This window comes from Anastrepha ludens, chromosome 5, assembly GCF_028408465.1.
Source record: "Anastrepha ludens isolate Willacy chromosome 5, idAnaLude1.1, whole genome shotgun sequence".
Classification (NCBI taxonomy): domain Eukaryota; kingdom Metazoa; phylum Arthropoda; class Insecta; order Diptera; family Tephritidae; genus Anastrepha; species Anastrepha ludens.
In genome coordinates, this window is record NC_071501.1 from 114947199 (window position 1) to 114969507 (window position 22309).

General features: G+C 38.2%; 1 protein-coding gene across 2 annotated transcripts; it reads left to right on the forward strand.

Moving 5' to 3' along the window:
• The first annotated feature begins 1373 nt into the window (after positions 1-1373).
• On the forward strand, positions 1374-8212 carry LOC128864547 (mucin-5AC). Of its 2 annotated transcripts, none has more exons than XM_054104252.1 (5): positions 1374-1745; positions 1823-2057; positions 3825-4026; positions 4080-4402; positions 4467-8212. In XM_054104252.1, the coding sequence occupies exons 1-5, from the start codon at positions 1387-1389 to the stop codon at positions 6813-6815; spliced, it is 3468 nt and encodes a 1155-aa protein (XP_053960227.1). In that variant the 5' UTR covers positions 1374-1386; the 3' UTR covers positions 6816-8212. The 2 variants fall into 2 exon arrangements, with proteins under 2 accessions (XP_053960227.1, XP_053960228.1); XM_054104253.1 differs by having other exon boundaries at positions 4104-4402.
• Positions 8213-22309: the final 14097 nt, after the last annotated feature.

Sequence of the window (22309 nt, forward strand, 5' to 3'; positions counted from 1 at the left end):
TGAATGGTTCTACAGAAACATACTAAAGATTGCCCATAAAGATTGCATTGAATACGATCAACATTTGTAGTGTAGTAGAAACTAGACACTAATGCTATTCTACTCAAGAAGAAGATAAGGTTACGGGGGTCATATTCACAAACACTCACTTCAGAGTTTTTAGTGAACCTAAGCTAAGACTTGCAGTTCTAAATTGAGGCTTTGTTTGGTTTTTCATTGGGGAAGAATTTTTACGTGGCGGTTCCGAAACCCAGCGCACAACCAGATATTCTGGGTTGATTCGCCTTCTCACATTAGCTCGCTCTTAAACGGATGTTCGGAAACTATCCGAACGATGCTTAGACGAAGCCCGGAAGTTATGAGCTGATTGGACCGTATGCAGAATAATAGTCCTGGCCATCCCTAGGTGAATAGCAATCGGGTACTTTCCCAACTTACGTGGATTTCTACACACTGAACCATCCTCCGTATAGCGCAGAAGCTTAGACGATGACAACATTCGATGAGGTGTCCCTTGAAGTGTTTGAGAGAAAGATTCCGCTTAAGATTTTTGAACCTTTGCACGTTGGTGAAGGCGAGTATCGTAGGCGATGGAACAATGATGCGGTACCAACTGGTGGTAGCAGAGGAAGAGAAGGGCCTTGGCTTCACTTGGTATTTCCAACTGACGCATGTATGCACACGAAAGATATTTTGTTAAAAAAAAATAAGAAGCTAAGACTTGAAAAATCTGGCGGTTCGGATTTTATGTATTTCTGGTTCCAGTTATCTCACGAACGCTCGCGTAACATTGATCTTTCGAGCTCCGTATGCAAATGAAATATCTCTCGATGAACAAAAACCGCTATTTAGATAAGAAGGCATAAGGAACACTCTATAGGACTATTTTACGCAATATAATATTAAACTGTACGAAGTTTAAAATTACATGAACTTTCTGAAAAGCACGAAGGTACCACGACTTCCTTGGTTCTCTGGGTTCTCTTGGTTTTCTCTGGGCAATGTTACCAGTCATGCTTATGAATCCTTCGATTCAGCTGCCATGGGTGGGAAACAAAACGAAGACTAACTCGCTCCAGTAAGCATAACTAGACAACCTCGCAAAGGGCAGCGTTTACTAGTGAAGTTTATTTTAACGGCCAAAACCAGGAAAAGATTATAGGGTCGTATTAGAAGAACCACCTATGTAAATAAATCTTCTTCTAGAAAATCAAAAATCTGCGCTATGCATCAAATATTTACTAAACAAATATTTCTTTAGCTTTAAGGAATCTCGCTCGTTTTTCTTAAATCCGATTGCATTATAACTTTACTTTCCTTGACTTTGTTTTTATTTCGCTACTTACTACAATTCCCTTTCTCTTTCCAGAAAATGTTTATTTAGAGATGGCAAAAATTACACGACGTGCCGTTGCCTCGTCGTCGTCGTCATCATCGCTGTCGTCGGTAACATCAGCATCATCAGACACTACAAGGTCATCAACAGCAACGAGTTCTTCCACTTCAAAGGCTTCCAAATCAACTGCTACAGCAAGCGCAACAATAAAAACAACAACGAATGCCAATAATATTATCGATGATGGTAAGCCAGCACGTTTGGCCGCAGCGGATATGTCGGACAAACTGGCCATGCCACTCACTGCATTTACTGATCCTCCTCCACTTCGCAACAACGGCAATGCATCCAAGAAACGGTTTGTGGCAAACGAGAATAACAGCTTACCCGCCACGAATACAACGACTGGGTAAATGCAATAATTTTGTGTGATTTTTGTGGTATTTGTATGTTTACCTACTTGTTTTTTCATATGTGCGGATGCAGTACCGAATCCCTATACGACGGTACAAACGGACGGCAAATATTATTCACGGGGACTGGCCGATACAATAAAAGTGTGATTGAGCGGAGAATAGAGCAAGAGGAATTTTATGCTACCTACGACGTGATGACTGGTGTACGTATTGCCGCGACGCTTAGCGGGTTTTTCGGCTTAATGGTATTCCTTATAGTTTGGAAGAGTCGCAGCAGTTCCAATGAAACGATGAAAGTTCTGAAGGTGAGTTCAATGTTTGTTTCAATCAGTCTCATTTACCAACCAATTATGTTTTATATTTCCTTTCATTAATATTTCCAATCAGTCATGCAAATTAAGTATTTATTTTCACTGGATTGGTCCTGTCATGTCTGATAGAAAAAGCTCCTGTAGCAGTACTTCGTTTAATTTGACTCATCCAACCTAAATCCAAGTAAATGCACAGACTGCAGAGCAAAGCGCTTCCGGTGTTAGATGGCTGGCGTTTCCGCTAGCTGCGCAGATATCTGCAATGTCGGTATCTTGCCCAGCCTAGCCCTTTAGGTTGTCAGTTAACCGCTCCATCAGGATCGAAATTGAGCAAGAGCAAACCTTGTAATTCGCTGCTCAATATTAATGTGTCAGGTATTGACGGCAGATGAACCCACCTCACGATGTATGTTTTTCATTGCATTCAGGTATGTTTCGGGGTTCAATGGGTTGTGAAGTGCTGCTCAATATCGCATCCCAATTGTCTAAGCTGACACCTTACATTCCACAATAATTTTGACTGCTTTTTAGGTAGAATTTAGGACAGTGTGTCCTGTGTGTCACGAGCTAAACGGATGGAAACATCGTGTGCTACTTCACTTCTTCTTCCCCTTCTTCTTGATTGACGCGGTATCCGCTTACGCGACTTTCGCCGAGATTAGCAAAGCGCGCCAGTCGTTTCTTTCTCGTGCTAAACAGCGTCAGTTGAACGCACCAAGTGAAGCCAAATTCTTCTCTGCCTGATCTTGCCAATGCAGAGGAGGTCTTCCTCTACAGCTGGTTCTGCATCGAATACTTTCAAACGCTCCGGTTTTTATCCATTCGGACAAGTTGGATTTTTATTCGCTGAACTATGTTTTTGTCATTGTAAAGCTCATACAGCTCATTGCTCCATCGCCTACGTTACTCGCCGTCACCAACGCGCAAGGGTCCAAAAATCTTCCGCAGAATCTTTCTCTCAAACACTCCAAGGGACGCTTCAGCGAATGTGGTCATCGTCCAAGCTTCTGTACCATACGTTAGGACGGGCTTGATGAGAGCCACTTCTGCCTCAATATAGTAGAGCTGTTGTGAAGATATAAGAAAGCACTCAGTACCGCTACAAAGAGCGGCATTTTGGCACGACCTTTCACGATATTATCCCTAGCATAAATTTCAATATTTTTGGACATTTTTCTATCACCGAATTCGGAAAAACTCCTTTGCGGCGGCCGCCGTAGCTGAATGAGTTGGTGCATGACTACCATTTGGAATTCAGAGAGACCGTAGGTTGGAATCTCGGTGAAAGACCAAAATGAAGAAAAAGTTTTTTGTAATAGCGGTCGCCCCTCGGCAGGCAATGGCGAACCTCTGAGTGTATTCCTGCCACCAAAAAGCTCCTTATAAAAAAATCTGCCGTTCGAAGTCGGCTTGAAACTGTAAGTCCCTTCATTTGTGGAACAACATTAAGACGCACGCCACAAATAGGAGGAGCAGCTCGTCCAAACCCCAAAAAAAGGTGTACGCGCCAATTATATATAGATATATATGTTTATCTACTCTATTTTGAAAGTCTATCTCTATTTAAATTCGCTACTGTTTTCTATTTAACTATTTTGTATTATATTAAGCTCGATGTGAGCTTTTTTCATTTGCTCCATTTCTTCTCTTTCGTTCAGCTCTTTACTTTTATCATTTTCTGATATCCCGACACATTTTTCACACCATTCCTTTAACTATTTTTTCGAAAGAATATTCTGAAGCATGTGTTTGTCATTTTAGGATCCCAAAATGGCTGCTGTCGCCGCCGTTTGTATGCAAGAGGAGGAGGAGCGTGAAATACAAGAGGCCATGGTCGCAACCGGCATGTCTATATATCCGGATGAATATGATGCTATCGTCTATCGGCGACAACGAATGTTATCTTTGGGCAATGTTAGCGCACCACCTATGCTAAATAGAGGATATCGCTTCTCTTCAGTGGGTAAGTTTGTTGCTCATAAATGGTGTTGGACATTGAAGACTAATTCGAACAAGATATTCCTGCTTATGAAACTACAGGTGGTGGTGGCTACAGCAGCTTGCTGGAGCCACCTCGACGATTTTCCTATTCGGCAACATCTGGTGTCGGCAGCTTTACGGGAGGGCGCCGAAAAAGTGGCTCCGAGTCATCGCGTATATTGAGTAACTATCCGATGGGTAGCAGTTTTGGCAACGACGATTACTTTATTGAGACAGAGGATGAATTGGAATGTACCGATTATCCACGTAGTGGGACACATCTAGACGAACTGCCAGACATGCCACAACGCACCGATTCAACGAAGAGTAAACGTGGGTTCCTGGAAGTACCGCCTACAGTAGGTGTCGCATTTCATTATGCTCTCATTAAATTATATTAATTCTCTTAATTTTCAACTAAAGGGTCAAGATTCGCGGCGTAGCAGTGCAATGACATGCTGCAGTACTGAAAGTTCATACTTGGAGCGACGCTGTTCGGCATTTACCTTAGGGCTTGGTAATTTACCGCCGACACTTCAACGAAAGCTATCTTCAGCCTCACGTGCATCGAGTACTGACAATTGGGACTACTACTATCCGGACATACAGGTCATACAGCCAACACCGAAGCCTTCACCTTGCCCCTCGGAACGTAGCCTTTATGAGCAGCTGCAGGCGCATGCGAATATCACTTCGACCTCAAGCGTAAAAGTGTCCGGCAAAGGTGCACAAGCGCCGCAAGCAAAAACACCCGTGGCCACCATAACTACCCACAGCAAGACTGGCACTACAAATACTGTAGTCACTGGGGATACGAAGGTGACTAATAGCCAGGTCGATGCACAGAAGTTTGTGCGCAAGCACAGCATAGCTTACTACGATCCGGAAAGCGCACAGGCCGGACGCAAGCAAGAAATCCACTCGATCAGTGCCGATACGGTGGATATATATCCTTACAATCAGACGCTTTTCGAAAACAGCAATTTGATTGGTTTCGCTGATGCTGCTAGTGCTGTCGTTGGATCGACGTTCAAACCGCCTCTGCAGTCTGCGCCACCAACAAGCGGTCACTACGGGTTTCATTACTCCGACTCGCCTACAGAGGATTCCCGTGGCAGTTTGCGCGGTAAAGTTGCGGTGGTCGAACTGCAGCGCCTCACCTACCCCACTGAGCAGATGACGCCGCCACCTATACAAGAGCACAATAACAACAACTTTCCGTATTCTAGTTCCGCCGCCGCCATAGCAGCTGCTGCCTCTGCGGCAGTTGTCACCGCCACTACGGCGAATTCCAGCAGCATCAGCATCGACAGTACGCCCATTAGCTTGGATAAACTGAATGGCAGTGGCAGTCTGGGCACCATATCAGCGAAAGCACTTTTCAATGTAGAAAGACGCGCGCCACTTGCCTCGCTTAGTTCCTTTAAAATCTCGTCACTAGAGTACCAAGACTCAGAAGCGCGCTCAGTTGACGAGGACTCCGTGTTCCTGGATAGTGTGGCCGACACTGACGAGGATATACAGCAGTTTAGCAGTGACAGCGAAGAGGTTAGCTTCGGTGAACACGATCCTATTAGTATGCGCGAGAATGTAGCGCTTGTTGCACCGCAAAGTGGCGGTAATGGCAGTACTGTTGAAGCGTCCGCAATTGTGCACACCGGACCTCAACCACTCAGGTATCCCATCGAAAAACGCTACAGTCTGGGTGCTGGATTCAATGCTGGTCTCGGTGGTACGAAACTATCGCGCGCGCGACGTCCCCTACTTCAACGTCATCGCACAATTAGCGTTTCGTCAAGCGATCGTGTCGGTCTGATCGGACATCAGCTGAAAGAGTTTCACTATACCGGCAGTGGTAGCCAAACACCAACCACTATTGCGGAATCAGTGCCACTCGAGACGCATTTTGGTTCAGTTATTTGTACCAGTAATTCACCAACACATCCACGACGTGCGCAACTGCTGCAACAGTATAGCGATCCACAAAGCCTGCCGACTACCACAACAACTACAGCCACCACAACAACAGACGATTACACCTGCTCTACTTTGAATACAGAACTTTGTGGTGGCGCTGGTGGACAAGGACCTAGTGGTAGTGGCAGTGGTGGTGGCGGCAGTGGCGGCGGAGGTGGCTCCGCGACACTAACTCAAAACAGCAGTCTAAATACTGTAGTCAGTTTCGGTCGCTCAAGTCCCCTAACGGACATCAATCAAACGAGCTGTGGTCTTAGTTCTGCTAGTGCAAATGCTGCTTCCGCTGCTGCTGCTTCTGCTACTGATAATCAATGCTATTCCACAGAAACTCAAAAGGCTTCGAAAAATCAAACGAACAAAACACAACCACAACTGCCATGCTCCAGACTCTATGATGACCCTTGTGCCTCCTCAGTCTCGGACTCGATGATTATTACTTCGACAACGCGACAGCCAATTATTTGCATGCCATCATCGCTGAAAAACCTCATCTTACGCGGCAGCGCTACCGCTTCTGGGACCAGCTCAGATAAACTGATTGACTCCCCAAGCGTTTTGGTGAGCAAAAGTGCTACCAATTTGAGTTTACTGGACAGTAAGGCGCATAGCGGAGAGGAACGAACTTGCCGATCTGTTATGCTGGAACTGCCTCTAATAAAGTTACCTACCGATGAGAGTTCAGATAGTTCAACGGCATCGGAGGACATCGAGCGGACGCATAGTAAAAGTGAGGAATCACGCGAACCCAGATTGACGGGTACCAATCGGAAATGGTCAAAGGAAACACTGTTCTAGCTAGGATCCAAAGCACCACGTTTAATCTATAATATGGGTTGAACGTGTTTGGCTTGAGGGCAAAATACATACATATTGTACACACATACATATGTCTCGAAATCAAATGCTCGAAGAATGATGTATGATACTACGTATTGGGTAAAGAAAGGCAAAACTAGAGAGATAAGAGCATAAGGAATGGTAAGTAAATATGGGATAGAAAAAGAATAGAAAGTGGATTGAACTGTACGACTGTCCGGCTAAGGAATTGCGTGCGTTGTTGTGACTCAAAGTTGGCACAAACACTTTTTACAGGAGCTTAGTATGATTAGATTCTCGTCACAGATTATACAGATTATAAGAACTGTAATTGCAATCTAAGAAATTAGCATAAAAATTAAATGAAAATATTTACATTTGTAAGTTGAAAACAAAAAATACAAACAATACAGAAACGGGTGAACTTAATAGCATTTCGTGAGCAGTTTATGCGATTCAAATTGTTATTTGTATTTTATAGTAAATTACACCATATACCTATACTTATCGAGTAAAGTATGCATGTATTGAGAAAAAGCAAAAATATACCTAGTAATTGATAAGCTTTAAAATTTACTTTACATTACGAAAAAAAGGTGGCGTGTGGACGAGCATAACTCGGATGAGAAAATGGGGGGTTCGCTGAATTTTATTTGGCCAAAAAAACGAAAAATAATCCGTATGTGCAACAAGCAAATGAGTAGCAAGCGCATAAAAAATTATGGCATTGGATAGGAGTATCCACCGCAGGTACGGGATTAAGCCTAAATGCGGCTCAAGAATGTTTAAATAAGAAATAAAAAGTCTGTATGAGTCTTAAAACGATCCAAAGATCACATTACGTTCTTTATAATGTTCCACTATGAATAGGTACCTAGTACATATCTGCATATATATTAGATGAGGAAATAGAATAAGGAAGGATTAAACGAACCGCTGCTCATTTTCGGTTTAAAGATTGCGTAATGGTTTCCTGTAAAGATCTGGATATTCAAATGAAGTTCGCGAGTTACTACCACGTCTTAGCACATCTGCGTACTTCTATCATATTTCGACGTGGAAATAAACCAGTTTGGAGCAAATATTTCACTTTACAGAAGTAGCAATCGCTGCAAACTTGAGCCAGATGGTCATGAATTTGATCAAAAAGTAAATTAAAACTGCGTTTAACCTTTTAAAATCTTTATTTTTGCTTCTAAATCTATGCCATTGGCTTCAAAGTACTTCTGGCTCCTGTAGTATTGCTCTATTTTCCTATAAAAAATAAATAAATAATTGGCGCGTACACTTCTGTTAGGTGTTTGGCCGAACTCCTCCTCCTATTTGTGGTGTGCGTCTTGATGTTGTTCCACAAATGGAGGGACCTACAGTTTCAAGCCGACTCCGAACGGCAGATATTTTTTTTTTCTTATGAGGAGCTTTTTCATGGCAGAAATACACTCGGAGGTTTGCCATTGCCTGCCGAGGGGCGACCGCTATTAGAAAAATGTTTTTAATAATTTTGCTTTCACCGAGATTCGAACCAACGATCTCTCAGTGAGTTCCGTTTGGTAATCACGCACCAACCCATTCCGCTACCACGACCGCGGCTTCCCATGCAATACATTTATGTCAACCGTTTCTAAAATTCTCTTTTTCCGAAATGGCCTTCAAAGTGCACAGTAATTCCATTTTTAGCTACTCAACCGGATCGAAACGACGTTCCGGATGAGCGAAAACTCACAAGTTGAGCAATGCTAAAACGATAGTAATTATTATTAGTTGTTATTACACCCAACTCTGTTTTTACATTTATAAGGAACGTACAAAAATACTTACGATATCTGTATAGTAAGTTTTTTAAATTTAAAAATCGTGTGAGATGAAAGAACTAAAAATATTTTCCCAAAAAATCGTGCAAAAGAAGTTATAATGAAATTCATATTAAATATGTATTTATAAAACAAAAACACTCTATTTGTATTCCAGAAAAAATTTTTATTGTAATTAGTATACAGTGAAAATTAAAAAAGTCTTAAGTACCAAACATATAAGAATTCATATTGAAATTAGTATAAAAAAATCAATTTTGCAACTATTCATCGCTACCTGAGAATAAGCGTGCACTTTTATTACGGACTGGCCGAAAAACGCTATCATCCGTAGATATGTCAGATATTATGGGGTTAGGGGTAGCCAGAGGCCCGAAAAAATGATTATTTTATTTTATTTAACAAAAATAAAAACATAGCATTAATACATCACTTGACTTGACTTTATCAAATTTTCAAAAAAAAATTAATAATTGTAAAAGTTATCGCTGTTTGTGTGAAGCCCGTTTCTTCAGAAGTCCCTTGCGATGACACAAGTCTTTGGAGATTCATCTAAAATCAATCGGATAATCTTGTGCCTGATCGAAGCTTTTTTTTCAAAATTAACAATATGGCGGCCTCAGCAAATATTTTTCAGATTTTCGAGAAAAAAATCGACAATTACCAAAGACTTTCAGCTATTAGTCCATAGATGTCGCTAGGAGTATTTTTAAACCTTCCCAAATATCTTATTTTTTTTGTCTGTCATCTGTCAACAATATTCAATTAATTTTTTGTTACGTTTCATACAACAATGCATTTTTGTCGCTCTTAAAAATGTCGAATTTCGTGCCTTCAAACTACGGTTTGCGGACATCGAAAAACCACTTGTGACATGCTGCTCTCTCGGTTCAAAAGGAAGTCTTTTTTGCATCGAATCGTTACGAGTGATGAAAAATGGGTGTATTTCTCTAATCCCAAGCGTAAAAGATCGTATCGTCCGCCCGGCCACAAGCCAAAAACAACGGCCAAACCAAATCGCTTCTGCCGCAAGGCAGTGCTGTGTGTTTTCTGGTATCAGCGTGGTATTATTTGGTACGAGCTTTTAAAACCAAGTGAAACAGTTGACGGTGCACGTTACCAACGACAATTGGCCGATTTGAACAGCACTATACTATACACCGTAAACGCCCAGAATATGCCGATCGGCGTCACAAAGTAATTTTTCTTGATGACAATGCACCGCCACATCGAACAAGAGCGACTCGGGAACATACGATTGTGAACCGCTGGTACATGTGGCTTACTCACCAGACTTGGCGCTTCCGATTATCATTTGTTTGCATCGATGGGCCACGCACTTTCCGAGCAGCACTTCAATTCTCACGAAGAAGCCCAAAAATGGCTCGATGATTGGTTTGCGGCCAAAGACGGCCAATTTTTTTGGTGCGGCATCCCCAAATTGCCTGAGAGATGGGCAAAATGTGTCAATGTGTTTTTGTAACCATTTTTTGTTAATAAACGTTTGAAATTGAAAAAAAGTCTTATTTCATAGGTATATACCTGGTAACTGTTAAAAAAAATCGAAATTTAAAAAAAAAATTCTTCGCTCAGGCTCGAGTTTTTTATGTTTTTCAAAAGCAGTATAAACTTTAATGAAATCTTCTTTTTCTTAATTGGCGCGATAGCCGCTACGCGATTTTTGGCCGAGTTTAACAAAGCGCGCCAGTCGTTTCTTTCTCGTGCTAACCGGCGCCAGTTGGACACACCAAGTGAAGCCAAGTCCTTCTCCACCTGATCTTTCCAACGCAGAGGAGCCTTTCTCTTCCTCTGCTACCACCAGCTGGTATCGCATCCGCTGAACTTTGTCAATGTCGGCGTTAAGTTCATATAGCTCATCATCCCATCGCCTGCGATATTCGCCGTTGCCAACGTTCAAGGATCCAAAAATCGTGCGCAGAATCTTTCTCTCAAACACGCCAAGCGTCGCTTCATCGGGTGTTGTCATCGTCTACGCTTCTGCGCCATACGTTAATTTAATGAAATCTACCAAGCGGTGTTTAAGTTACCAGTTCAAAAAACATAGTTTTGAGATAAACGTATTTAAAATTTTCCTATCGAGCGCCCGAGCGCCCTTTGTTAATTGTTGAATAACTCGAAAAGTATTTGTCGGATTCACTTCAAATTTCACACAATATTTTTAAGATATTATACTTTAAGAAGCAAAAACAAAAATAATATAAATTTTTTTGAAAATTCTGACTACCCCTAACCTCTTATGCCAGATATCTCCCGCCCATCTGTCGGGTGTTATTCAAATTATTATCGGCTTCTGTTAGTTTTTTCATTGTAACAAAGTCTGTTATTAGCGACTGTTTCTTGCTTTCTCTAGTTTTTTATAGAAGATGGCGCAAAATTAACCATCCTATCGGGAAATTTATAATTTTTGTAAATGACATCGCACGTCACTCATTTTTTTGACACTTGTGAACTAAACAGCTGCAGCATACAAACAGACAAGCAATGAAGCGCGTAAAGGTCAAAATAAATACTTCCATTAATTACTCAAAATGATTTCGTTTTTATTTAGTAAAAAAAGTTATTCAAAAACACAATTGGATGAATAATTTTGCATCACCTTGTACAACACTTGTTAACCAGTTTTACGTTGCAATTTCAATGAACAGTTAGACTTGGTTAATTCTAAAATGTACTTATTGCTCTTACATGAAAATTTTTCACTTGGTAAACTACACTTTGATGAATTACAGTCTGTGTCAGAAAAAAGGTTAGGTAGAATTTGCGAACTTGACGCACGAGTTGCTTTATATCACGGACTGGCCCTCCAGCAGGATGCGTTTTCATAATTCCCCACATATTTTCAATGGGGTTGGCGTCTGGGGACTGGGAAGGCCAGTCCAATACTGTGACGCCATTTTCTTATTTTCTTGTTTCTCAATGTGTTTTTCTGAGAGCAGTGGTTTTGATGATGTGGGACGGTAGGATATGTTCGCCTCCTTCAGTCGTCGATTGATGATGTTGATATTCTCATCTATACTCTTTTTAGCTAGAACTGATCGTGCTTAGCGTAGTCACAAAGAAGGGTCCCGCTTAAAAAGTTGGACGATCACTTTATCCGGCTTTCTTGTCCTCACTCGCTTCAAGCCGCGCTTCGGAAAAGTCATCAACACCCTTATACCACAGGTTCCACATCACAACAAACTTTTTTGATTTTTTAATTACTTTCAGCCCTTTCAAATGCGTGCATAAATATATCGCCTCAAAGCGCTTCGAGTACTTCTCACTCATTTTTGTTTGGTTGCTAACCTGAGTTAGCACTGGCCCGTGGCCTTTGAGTGGGACTATTATGCAGCAAAAAGCAGAACGAAATATATCTTGAAGTTACAAAAAAAGAACTGCTTCATTTCTTCTGACGCAGATTGTAGGTATGTTTTGTTTAGAAAAACATTTTCTGATTTGATATTCGTGTAAGAACGGAAATTTCGTGTAAAAAAATTGATTCATGAAATGTGTTATTTCAAAATCGTTAAAAAGAGATTTGGGTGTATTAGTATTACTATCATTATAAGGGTTCTTAGCACTACTGCCTGAAAGATCTATTGTGCTCCCTTTTCATTTGCATTCAGAGTCTTTCTCTGAACCCAACTTTTTCAATAAATTTTAGTATTTCTTGTATTTTACTGAGTTTTATTGTATTTCCTTCTTCCCCTACCCAGGTGTTTGTCCCGTTTATGTATCAGTGCGAGCACGATGCTGGCACAACATTGTTGTTGTTTGCCCATAAATCTGAACTCGTTTTCGAACAGCTTCACGTATGCGACGATTGACGGCTAAATAATATTATTCCTTTCATATTGCTACCCAGAGGATGTTGAACCATTGCCGGTGAGAAGATGTGAGCTGTTTGGAACAAGTAAAAAAATATCCATGGTCAATTACAGGCAAAATCTTCAATCATTGCTCAAGGGGATGGTAAGGTTAATTCAGTGAAAAAAGGCATGCTTTTACGAATTTGTTCTGGCGTTGCCGAAGCGTTAGTTTCCAACATTTACAAGGCAAAATATTGAAAACTTAATGAGTGACTGTGATTTTCCTTTCGAAAAAGGTTTTTTTGCGGTGTCCATCATAACTCCCAACAAAAGGATCTTAAACAAAAAAATTGAAATGCATTTGTTAAGAGAGATTTTTTCCTGAGGTATCCCTGTGAGGATTGCTCTTTTCAATTTTTAAATTTTTAGTGACACTCGGAAGCCAAAAAACCGGTTTTCACAAAAAACTCTAAATGCATTTGGTGAAGAGGATTTTTCCCGAGATATCCTTATGAGGATAACTTTTTTCGCTTTCCAAATTTTTTCATGGTATTTGGAAGCCAAAAAATCGATTTTTACAAAAAAATCAAAATGCATTTGGTGAAGAGGATTTTTCTCGAGATATCCCTAAGACGTGTTTTTTGCTTTTTTCAATTTTTAAATTTTAAGCAATATTTGGAAGCCAAAAAATCGATTTTCACTAAAAAAAATTCTCCTAAATATCATTTGGAAGTGCGTAGGTTCGAATATTCGTGCATGAAAATCCAAAAGAAAAAGTTTTTCCTAATAGCAATCGTCCCTAGGCAGGCAATGGCAAACTTCCTGGTGCATTTCTTCTATGAAAACAGCTCTTCATAAAAAATATCTGCCGTTCAAAGTCGGCTTAACATCATCAAGACGCCACAAATTGGAGGAGGAGCCCAGCCAAACAGCCAAAAAGGTTTAAAGCGCATTGTATATATATGTATATATATCTATATATATATATATTATATATATATATAAATGTACTTATATGTATAATTTCTTTTTTTTTGTAAAATTAATAGATTAAAAAAGGAGCTCCCAGGGATATCTAGTGAATTATGTGAAGAGGTACTATGAAAAATTTCCAACAACTGGACTTCAAAAATAACAAGTTTTCGAAAAATGTTTCAAAGTCGAGCAGATATAGAAACCCGACTTGGAGCAACGGATGCTCAAATACCCAAAATTTCGTATATTTCGCGCCGTTCAACTTAAAATTTTGGCGCAATAATATTAATATGCATTCATCCATTCATGCATTCATGCATTCTCCATCAGGATTTCTTCTCTCTTATAGCCAGACAGACGGTGGCGTTAATAGGGATTACCAACTTAATTCGGAATTAACACAGAAATTAAGCGCAACTAATGCGGATTGACAATTAGACTTAATTCTCACAATTTAAGCCGATTAGGGGAATTTTCGATGACAACATTGCCGAAAAATGACAGTTAGTGTATATTGTGAATGAAAAATAATGCAATTTTTAAAGAGAAGGACAAGAAATACTGGCTGCAACGCTAGCTTGCACTAAAACATTTGAAATTACATTACTTTATTTTGATATTTCCGAGCAGTTTGAGAAATTGCAATTTAAGATTTTTTTAAATAAATAATTATTTTTTAATATCAGGGCAGCTATATATATATATATACATATATAATTGGCACGTACACCCTTTTTGGGTGTTTGGCCGAGCTCCTCCTCCTATTTGTGGTGTGCGTCTTGATGTTGTTCCACAAATGGAGGGACCTACAGTTTCAAGCCGACTCCGAACGGCAGTTATTTTTTTTATGAGGAGCTTTTTCATGGCAGAAATACACTCGGAGGTTTGCCATTGCCTGCCGAGGGGCGACCGCTATTAGAAAAATGTTTTTCTTAATTTTGGTGTTTTCACCGAGATTCGAACCAATATTCCTCTCTGTGGAATCCGAATGGTAGTTACGCACCAACCCATTCGGCTACGGCGGCCGCTGGTAATACCCGTATTTGTCGCCTGCAATCCATTTTTTACTAACAAAACTCTTCAATTAACAAATCAGCTGTTCTCTAATCCGCGTAGGAACCGTCTGTCACACTACAAATTCAATCAAATTAACTGCACCGGTTATCAAGATTAACGCCGCAACCTGTCTAGGCTTTTAGACGCCACTTAGTTAAGGATTGGCTATGTCATAGTTAATGTTTGAGGAACTTAGATAACTTAATTCTGATAGGCGCTCACTAATCGAGTCATAAAGTAGCGATGCATTTTTGTATCGAGCTTTTTAAGTTTCGTTTAGTTCACGGATTTATGTTGAAATGTCTTTATAAAATCTTTACTATACATACATACGCGTGTAAAAGGAGTAAAACTATAAAATAAAATAAAAAAATAATAAGAAAATGCAACAACTTTAGGGACTATTATAGAATGTAGAATAATTTCACTAACTATAACATTTCTACGTATAACGAATTTCCAATTTTACGTTTGATTTGGCGCTACAGTGACAAAGCACAATGTAACAAAAAACAAAACCAAAAGTTTCAGAAAATATTAAAATTACTTAATATTGCAAAATATATATGAATTGTGTGCCTCAAAGTTGAAAAACGCACATTTTTCGAACGGTTTCAGTTTGTTATCTGTTTCAAGAAGGAAAAGTTCAGAACAGATTTTAGTTTTCTCTCTTCATAGAAAGTGCTTAGCGGAAAATAGATTAAAAAAAACATATAAATACATATATGTATGTATCATATAACGAATAGAAACTATTAGGACTTCTCTTCATGCCTTCCTTCAAACCCACCCAAAGTGCATATACCTGAGAAAATAAAGCTCTAAAACCAATAAGAACAATTACATGCAAATGTATGTATGTATCTATGACATAACTTTAGGTATGTAGATAACTTAAGTAGAGAAATTGCACGAAACCCAAAAATTATAAAGAAATAAATAAAAATTAACGCAAATTTTATTAAAAACGAAGAAAAATGGTGTATGAGAAAAATAAGTATGAGATAATACAAATCAGTGGAAATCTAATATAAATAAGAAACTTATACATAAAAATGAAAAAAAATAAAAAAATTAAAAATTAAAACTAAACCTGAATTATGTAAAATTAGTAACTGTGTATTCGTATGTACTTCCGCGCCATCCAAATGACATACGTGACGTTCGTACATGCATATGTCGTACATACAAATGTATGTATGTATTGTATTTAAATTGTGTGCTGTAGTAGTTAGTATACTTTATACTTTGTATAGACTTATTCCTAGTTTATCCCACCTACTATATAGTGACATGTGTACATACGTACATTAGATACAAACACATTTACAACAAATGCATGCATTGATACCTATGAAAATTTGCAACCAAAAAAAAAAAAAACAGAAACAAAAAACAACTGATTAGATTTCGTATAAAATCGTAAACAATAAAATCTATCGTATTTTTCTATGAAATTTCATAAGCTCGACGTCCTCACTGAAACTCATACAACCATAGATAAATATGTAGAACATACTATTTTATATATATGTACATATGTATCTAAACCGCATATGAGATATATGTAGTCCTTAAAGCCAACACACTGGTACCTTAATGTTAGGAATAAAATAAAATAAAAAATTCAAAATATTTGAAGATAACAAAAAAATTCAAAATAATCGAAAGTAATAATGAAATTGAAAATAATTGAAGATAATTGAAGATAATAAAAAAATAAAAAAACAAAAAAAAATTATCATAAATTCAAAATGAAGTATAAGCAAATAAATATAAAAATATCGGTTATCTGTTACATACGAGATTTACATACTTGCATACGAGATATGCATGCAAACATACGCATAATCGTGCATACCTACATACCTTTTATACCGTACGGCGCGTAAACGCATTCATTCATATACATACATATATATACACACACATTAAGGGAAGAACTTTGCTTTTACATTAGGAAGCAAAACCAAACAAATTCTCTATAAATTTACAATTATTTTACTCTTCTCCGCTGTGACTGAAATTGTTCCGCTATTTCATATTTGCTCTCGCTACTACTCTGTACTTGAACAGATGAGTAGTAGAGCAGGTCGCTCAAAATGCAGGAGCAGATATTTTACTGCGCTCCAAGCTACGTTTTGTTACTGCTTTTAGCTCAGAGCAAGAGGTAGACGTCCAAGAATTAGGACGCCTCTTACATTTACTTACTCATTCTACATCCAGGGTCGCCTGTTTTGAAAAACATATGCTTAATGCTCTGCAGCATAAGTTTCCATTTCACGCCTCTATTTTCGGATAATTTACTCTACGAAATTTACAACAACATTCGATTTTTCTTCGCCCATTATCATTTCCTCTATTATTTCTTGAGGTGTCAATACACCAATAGCTCGTTGCAGACCTGTTCTCTTTGTGTTCCACCTCTAGCAGCATCGTGTTCGGTGTCGCTATAAATACAATTTGGAAGGTCCACCTTTCCCATTCGCCACAAATACTTGCGAACGGACTCGTGCCTGGACAAAAATTGTGTGAGGTTATAATTAACTTTACCGTACTTTCTTTCTACCCACTTTTTTAAATTCGATATTAGTCTCGCCGTCCATCTACCATACCGTTCAGAGTCCCATCTTGCCTGCCAAAGTGTGAACGTTTTAATTCTAATGTCAAAGAAGCTGGGTCCTGGAGTTCCTGACATTTTTGCCTCCTATTATCCTTTGCGCTCTTAAGCTTGAAAATCTATCTAATGGTTCCGCTGATAACTAAAACCGCTGCTTCTGATATGAAGAAGCTACTCTGAGAGCGCAGGTACATTGCACAGGCATTGTACAGTTTTTCGTATCCGTATAGAAGAATCGTGTTTGTCGTGTCCATTAAAAGTTTTCCCTTGTTCTGAGTTGGACCTCCAAGCTTTGCCATGAGCTTACTGAACATGCCGCTTACTTTGGGAGCACGATTTATATGCGCCCAATAAGTTAATCTTGAGTCGAGTTGCACTCCTAGGTCTTTGATTACTCTTTTTGTCGATAAAGTGGCATGGAGTACTTGTACATTTACTTCAAATGGAACACGTCTGTTGGTTAGAAGAATTACTTCTGTTTTCTCTGTGGCCAGTTTTAATCTCTAGTCATGTCTGCACTCGGATCATCACCTGATTTACCTTCCTTTTTTCTTCGTCAGTTTTTCGAGCGATTATTACAGCTGCAATGCCATCTGCGTATCCAACTAAATGCACATCCTCAGGCATTTCTATTCATCGTAGCTTATATAGCTAACATATAACTCAGGATCGAATATTGATCTTTGGATGCACCTGCTGCTGGAGCACTACTTGTGAAATTATTAATGTGCGCTCTCGCTTATGTTACTCTGCTACTTCTCTCTTACCTGCTATTTGGGCGCTGTTCGTTTTGTTTTGTTGGATGTATTATTTGTGTGTTTTTTGCGCTGCAACGTTAAAAATATAAACGATAAATTATATAGTGTAGGTAAGGTAATACTGGCTGATCTGCAAATGTGGCGTAGATTGTAGGTATGGTTGAATACAACTTATATTACAATTAGACCTATTCTTTTCACCAAGCGTTAGTAAGTGGTGAATAGATGAAGCAACTGGTATAAATTTGGTGGTAAGATAGTGAGTTATACCAGTTTTATGAGGAATAGCCATACACGCTAGCCACGAATCAAATTTGTCATCAAGTTAGTCGAGCAGCGAGATAGCGAGCAGAGGAGTGATGAATAGAAGAGGCCTATTATCACGAATTTTAACAGGTAGTGGTAATGCGACAGCAAAATAAAGGATTGAAATTCTTGAAGATACAGGCTGGCGATACAATGGAAAAACCTAAAGAACTACTTAGCTTTTAAAAATTATGAAATAATTAGTGCACCCAAATATTTAAAAATGGAAAAAACTTTCAATGAAATAGTCGCCATTGAATTATCGGCGAGCAAAAGCATAACAATAAAAATTTAGATTTCTGTTGACGGGCTGTACTTTTGAGTTTTAAAAAAGCGCCTTTGTTTGAAGTAAATATTAATCACGTCATATATTCCTGGAAACATCCCGCTGTTTTGCATCTACACACACTGTAGCTGCTGGCGCAGTATTCAATCGCTTCTACTCAAATTAAAAAAAAATATATTCAAATAAAATTCTGAAGCAAACAATTTTTTTTGTTAGCTTGCGCACATACATATGTATGTATGTAAATATATTTACTGCTTTGACAATGGAAAAAAATGGTGTTCGTTCTTTTGATTTACATGTTACTTGAGTTTTGCTATTCCACAGCAAGGCGATATGTGCCAATTATAATCCGACTGTGGAAATGTGGGGATAAATGCATTTCATCAAAATAAAAATACTAAGAATTGGTCAATAGAACACAAGGCATTATACAGTCATTCAAAATTGTAGCATCGTCTTCAAGGTAGGCCCATTACTTAATACTACACTTAACGCATAATTCAACCTTCCACACATTTTTGAAACGAATTCAAAATGCTATTGGTGCCTCAAATGCAATGACGTTTGCAAAGCCAAAAACAGGTAAATGCGGTAATTATGCGTTGATATATTTCGAGTGCTCGACCAGAAATTCGTTCGAAATGATCGTTATGCGAGATTCAACGGAGCAGTGTACAGTTAAGTGGTTTCTTCATCACCCACATTCCTTCAAAGCAATATTTGGAGATCAGGCCCAATAAACCTGTTCACGAATAATTCTCTTCAAAGCGATTTTTTCCAATAGCGATTTTTATTAAAAAAAAATATCGTTCACTCCAATAGTGTCATAATTCAAAAAACCGAAATATCGAGAAACAAGCCGTCAAGTAAAAGTAAAGATATATTTTCATCTAATGACGTCTAATGTTAATAGATATCAGGTTTGTTCACGTAAAAATTATCCAGTAACTTAATTTCTGAGAATTCGCTTTCAAAGAGAAAACAAAAAATGTACTTTCAATGCTTTGGATTTGTATTTCGGAGACTGTAGCAATGGTGACGGGAGGATGTGATTCCGAAGTACATAGTACCTCTATATCTACCGTTTCCCATTGAATATATGACTTCAAACAAACCTTATAAAATTTATTTCAAATATAGGTATTTACTTACATTCTCCATTTTAATCAGAATTTTATTTTTTAATTTAGACTCTATTCGCAAATTTTAATTCGTGGTTATTTTCACTTTGTGCTCAACTGTTTTTCTCACATGCAAAATCTTAAAAATTTATCCAGTAAAAACTTGCCACTTCATCTCAAAATTCAATGTCATGAGATGAGAGAGCAACAGTTTCCCCTACTTTGCAAGTTTTTTGTATACATACATGAACACCAAAGTTGATAATTTGTAAGAATTGTAACAAAAACAATTGTTACAAATTATTTGCTTAATGAGTAGACCTATCGCCATGCATTTTCTGCACAACGTAAAGAAGATCTTTTTTGGTAATTTCTACATACTTAGCAACATTTTTTCTTTTTTCACTTTTGAAGTAAATGAGCGAATGTGGACCTTCAGATATTTACTCACTATTCAAACTGAAATAACAACGTTTCATGAGCTTCAGAACTGTGTACAACAGAGCCATCAGGCTATATGGATTCTCTTGATTCACAACAACAGCTGCAGCAGCTGAGAAATGTAGGCTTATTTTGGTGATATGCAATAGCAATAATTGTATGTAGGTGTTCTAAATCGGGCGTTAGTCTATGGCTATTTATCAAATAATGATAGTGTGATTGATGTCTGGAGCACTACTACAGATTACCGTAACTTCAGTAGGCCATAATAATTCTTGTTTGATGCCTTATGCTCCACTAGGAGCTAAAGGAAAACATGTATGTACTTATAAATCATAATTGCTGTGACAGTTTGCACCGATATGGACAGGGTTGGTTCACTCAAGCAATAGCCTTTGATCGGACAAGCCCCCATAACCTGTATATACATTTGCTAAGTTACTTCATTGGATAAAAGTGATGGAAAGCATGTATACATATGTATATAAAGGGTGAACGATATGAAGTGTTATCTATTCAAAACACCATAACTTTTTTGTGTGAAATTAGTTTTCATTGATTTCAAAGACAAAATTGTTCAAATATGATTACAATTTTAACATATATTCACTTCAGCTCGATATGACCACCTTTTGCCTTGAATATAGCCTTCAAACGGTCAAAAACTGTGTTCCATGCTGCACGAATGTGATCTTGAGGTTAATTTGGTCCATTCTCGTATAATCGCTTTTTTCTGCGCATCCATACTGGCATATTTTTTAGTCCTCACCTTGCTCTCCAAAATGGACCAGATGGAATAGTCCATCGGACTTGCGTCTGGCGAATGCGAAAGCCATTGTGTGGACGAAATGAAGTGTGGAACATGATTTTTTAACCATTCTTGGTTCACACGAGCTTTATGAGACGGTGCCGAGTCCTGTTGGAACGTCCATGGTCCACAACCGAAATGTTTGCGTGTCCACGGCTCTAAAGCAGCTTCTAAAACAGGCTCGATAAAAACGACTGGAGACCATCCATCAGCGGTCACTGCGGCCCAAACCATTACTTGCGATGGGAAATTGCTTCGAGTGGCCATACGTAGGCTCAAATTCTCGTATGAGCGTTCGGTCAAGTAAACACGATCGTTTTGAGTGTTTATGAACTGCTCAATTGGGAAATTTTTTTCATCACAAAACACAATGAATTTAACAAAACAGACGCAAATACTTTTGATGGCTTATAAACAATATATTGAACTGCCATTAGAACAATTTTGACGTTGATGTCATGAGCTGTTTTACAGATACAAGCAGTGTGAAGTTGGTAACACTTCATATCGTTCACCCTGTATATATATTTTTAATTTAATTAAAATGGCGGAATGAAAATCCACAAAACTCCAGGGTATTACACTATCTGTGAGATCAAAATGTATATTGACGTAAAACTGTACTTATTGTTATTGTAGCAGCATAAACATGGGGAATGCTGCTGAAGTGACAGTCCTTGACCGACTGCCGTGAGATCGAAACTCGTCTAAACTGCTACTACGGCAGCTCCTCATTTAGCTTCATAGTGTAATTTTTTGGATTGAGTTAAATTGTTTTAGTTTTAAACCAATGGTTCGATTTTCTTTTTAGTGCATTTCGTTTTGTTCATTAAATGAAATTTTTTTTTTGATTTTTCGTATAATTTTATCTTATAGATTTGACTTGGAAACTTTTCTTATATTGGCGAACTATTTTTTTAACTCATTCCACTTTCTTTACATATATTGGTTTTACTTCTTTTTATATTGGTTTATTCTTATTGTATCCGACAGGTCTCTGCGACCTTTCATAAAGGCACGTATACACACAGACACTCATTGTGCGAATCGTATAAAACGCACGCCACATTTTTACAACTTGTACAGAAATTCATAAAATATTTCAAACGAAAACAATAAGGAAATCAAAACTAATGTACATACCTGTACATACATACATATGTATGTATTTGGGAATAGACAAAGAAAAAAGAACAAAGTTGCAATTGCAATAAATCGTAATTTAAAAATTGCTGAAGATCATTACTAGCATGTTAACTAAGAATCATAAAATGAAAAACAAAAAATAAAAAATAAAAAATAAGTAATTTAAAATAATATTAAGCAAATTGAAAAATTGAAGCAACATTCAATTAAAAAATACAAATATAGTTATGAAAACTTAGCTGAACTATTCGTAGTAAGAATACACATGTTGAAGATCTTAAAACTCAAAACAAACAAAAAAAAAATAGGCCTGTTAATTATATACGGATATTG

Coding starts and splice junctions, on each gene's coding strand:
- LOC128864547 (XM_054104252.1), top strand. CDS start 1,387: ATGGCAAAAATTACACGACGTGCCGTTGCCTCGTCGTCGTCGTCATCA. Junction 1,746..1,822: donor GCCACGAATACAACGACTGG/GTAAATGCAATA, acceptor GTGCGGATGCAG/TACCGAATCCCTATACGACG. Junction 4,403..4,466: donor TCCTGGAAGTACCGCCTACA/GTAGGTGTCGCA, acceptor TTTCAACTAAAG/GGTCAAGATTCGCGGCGTAG.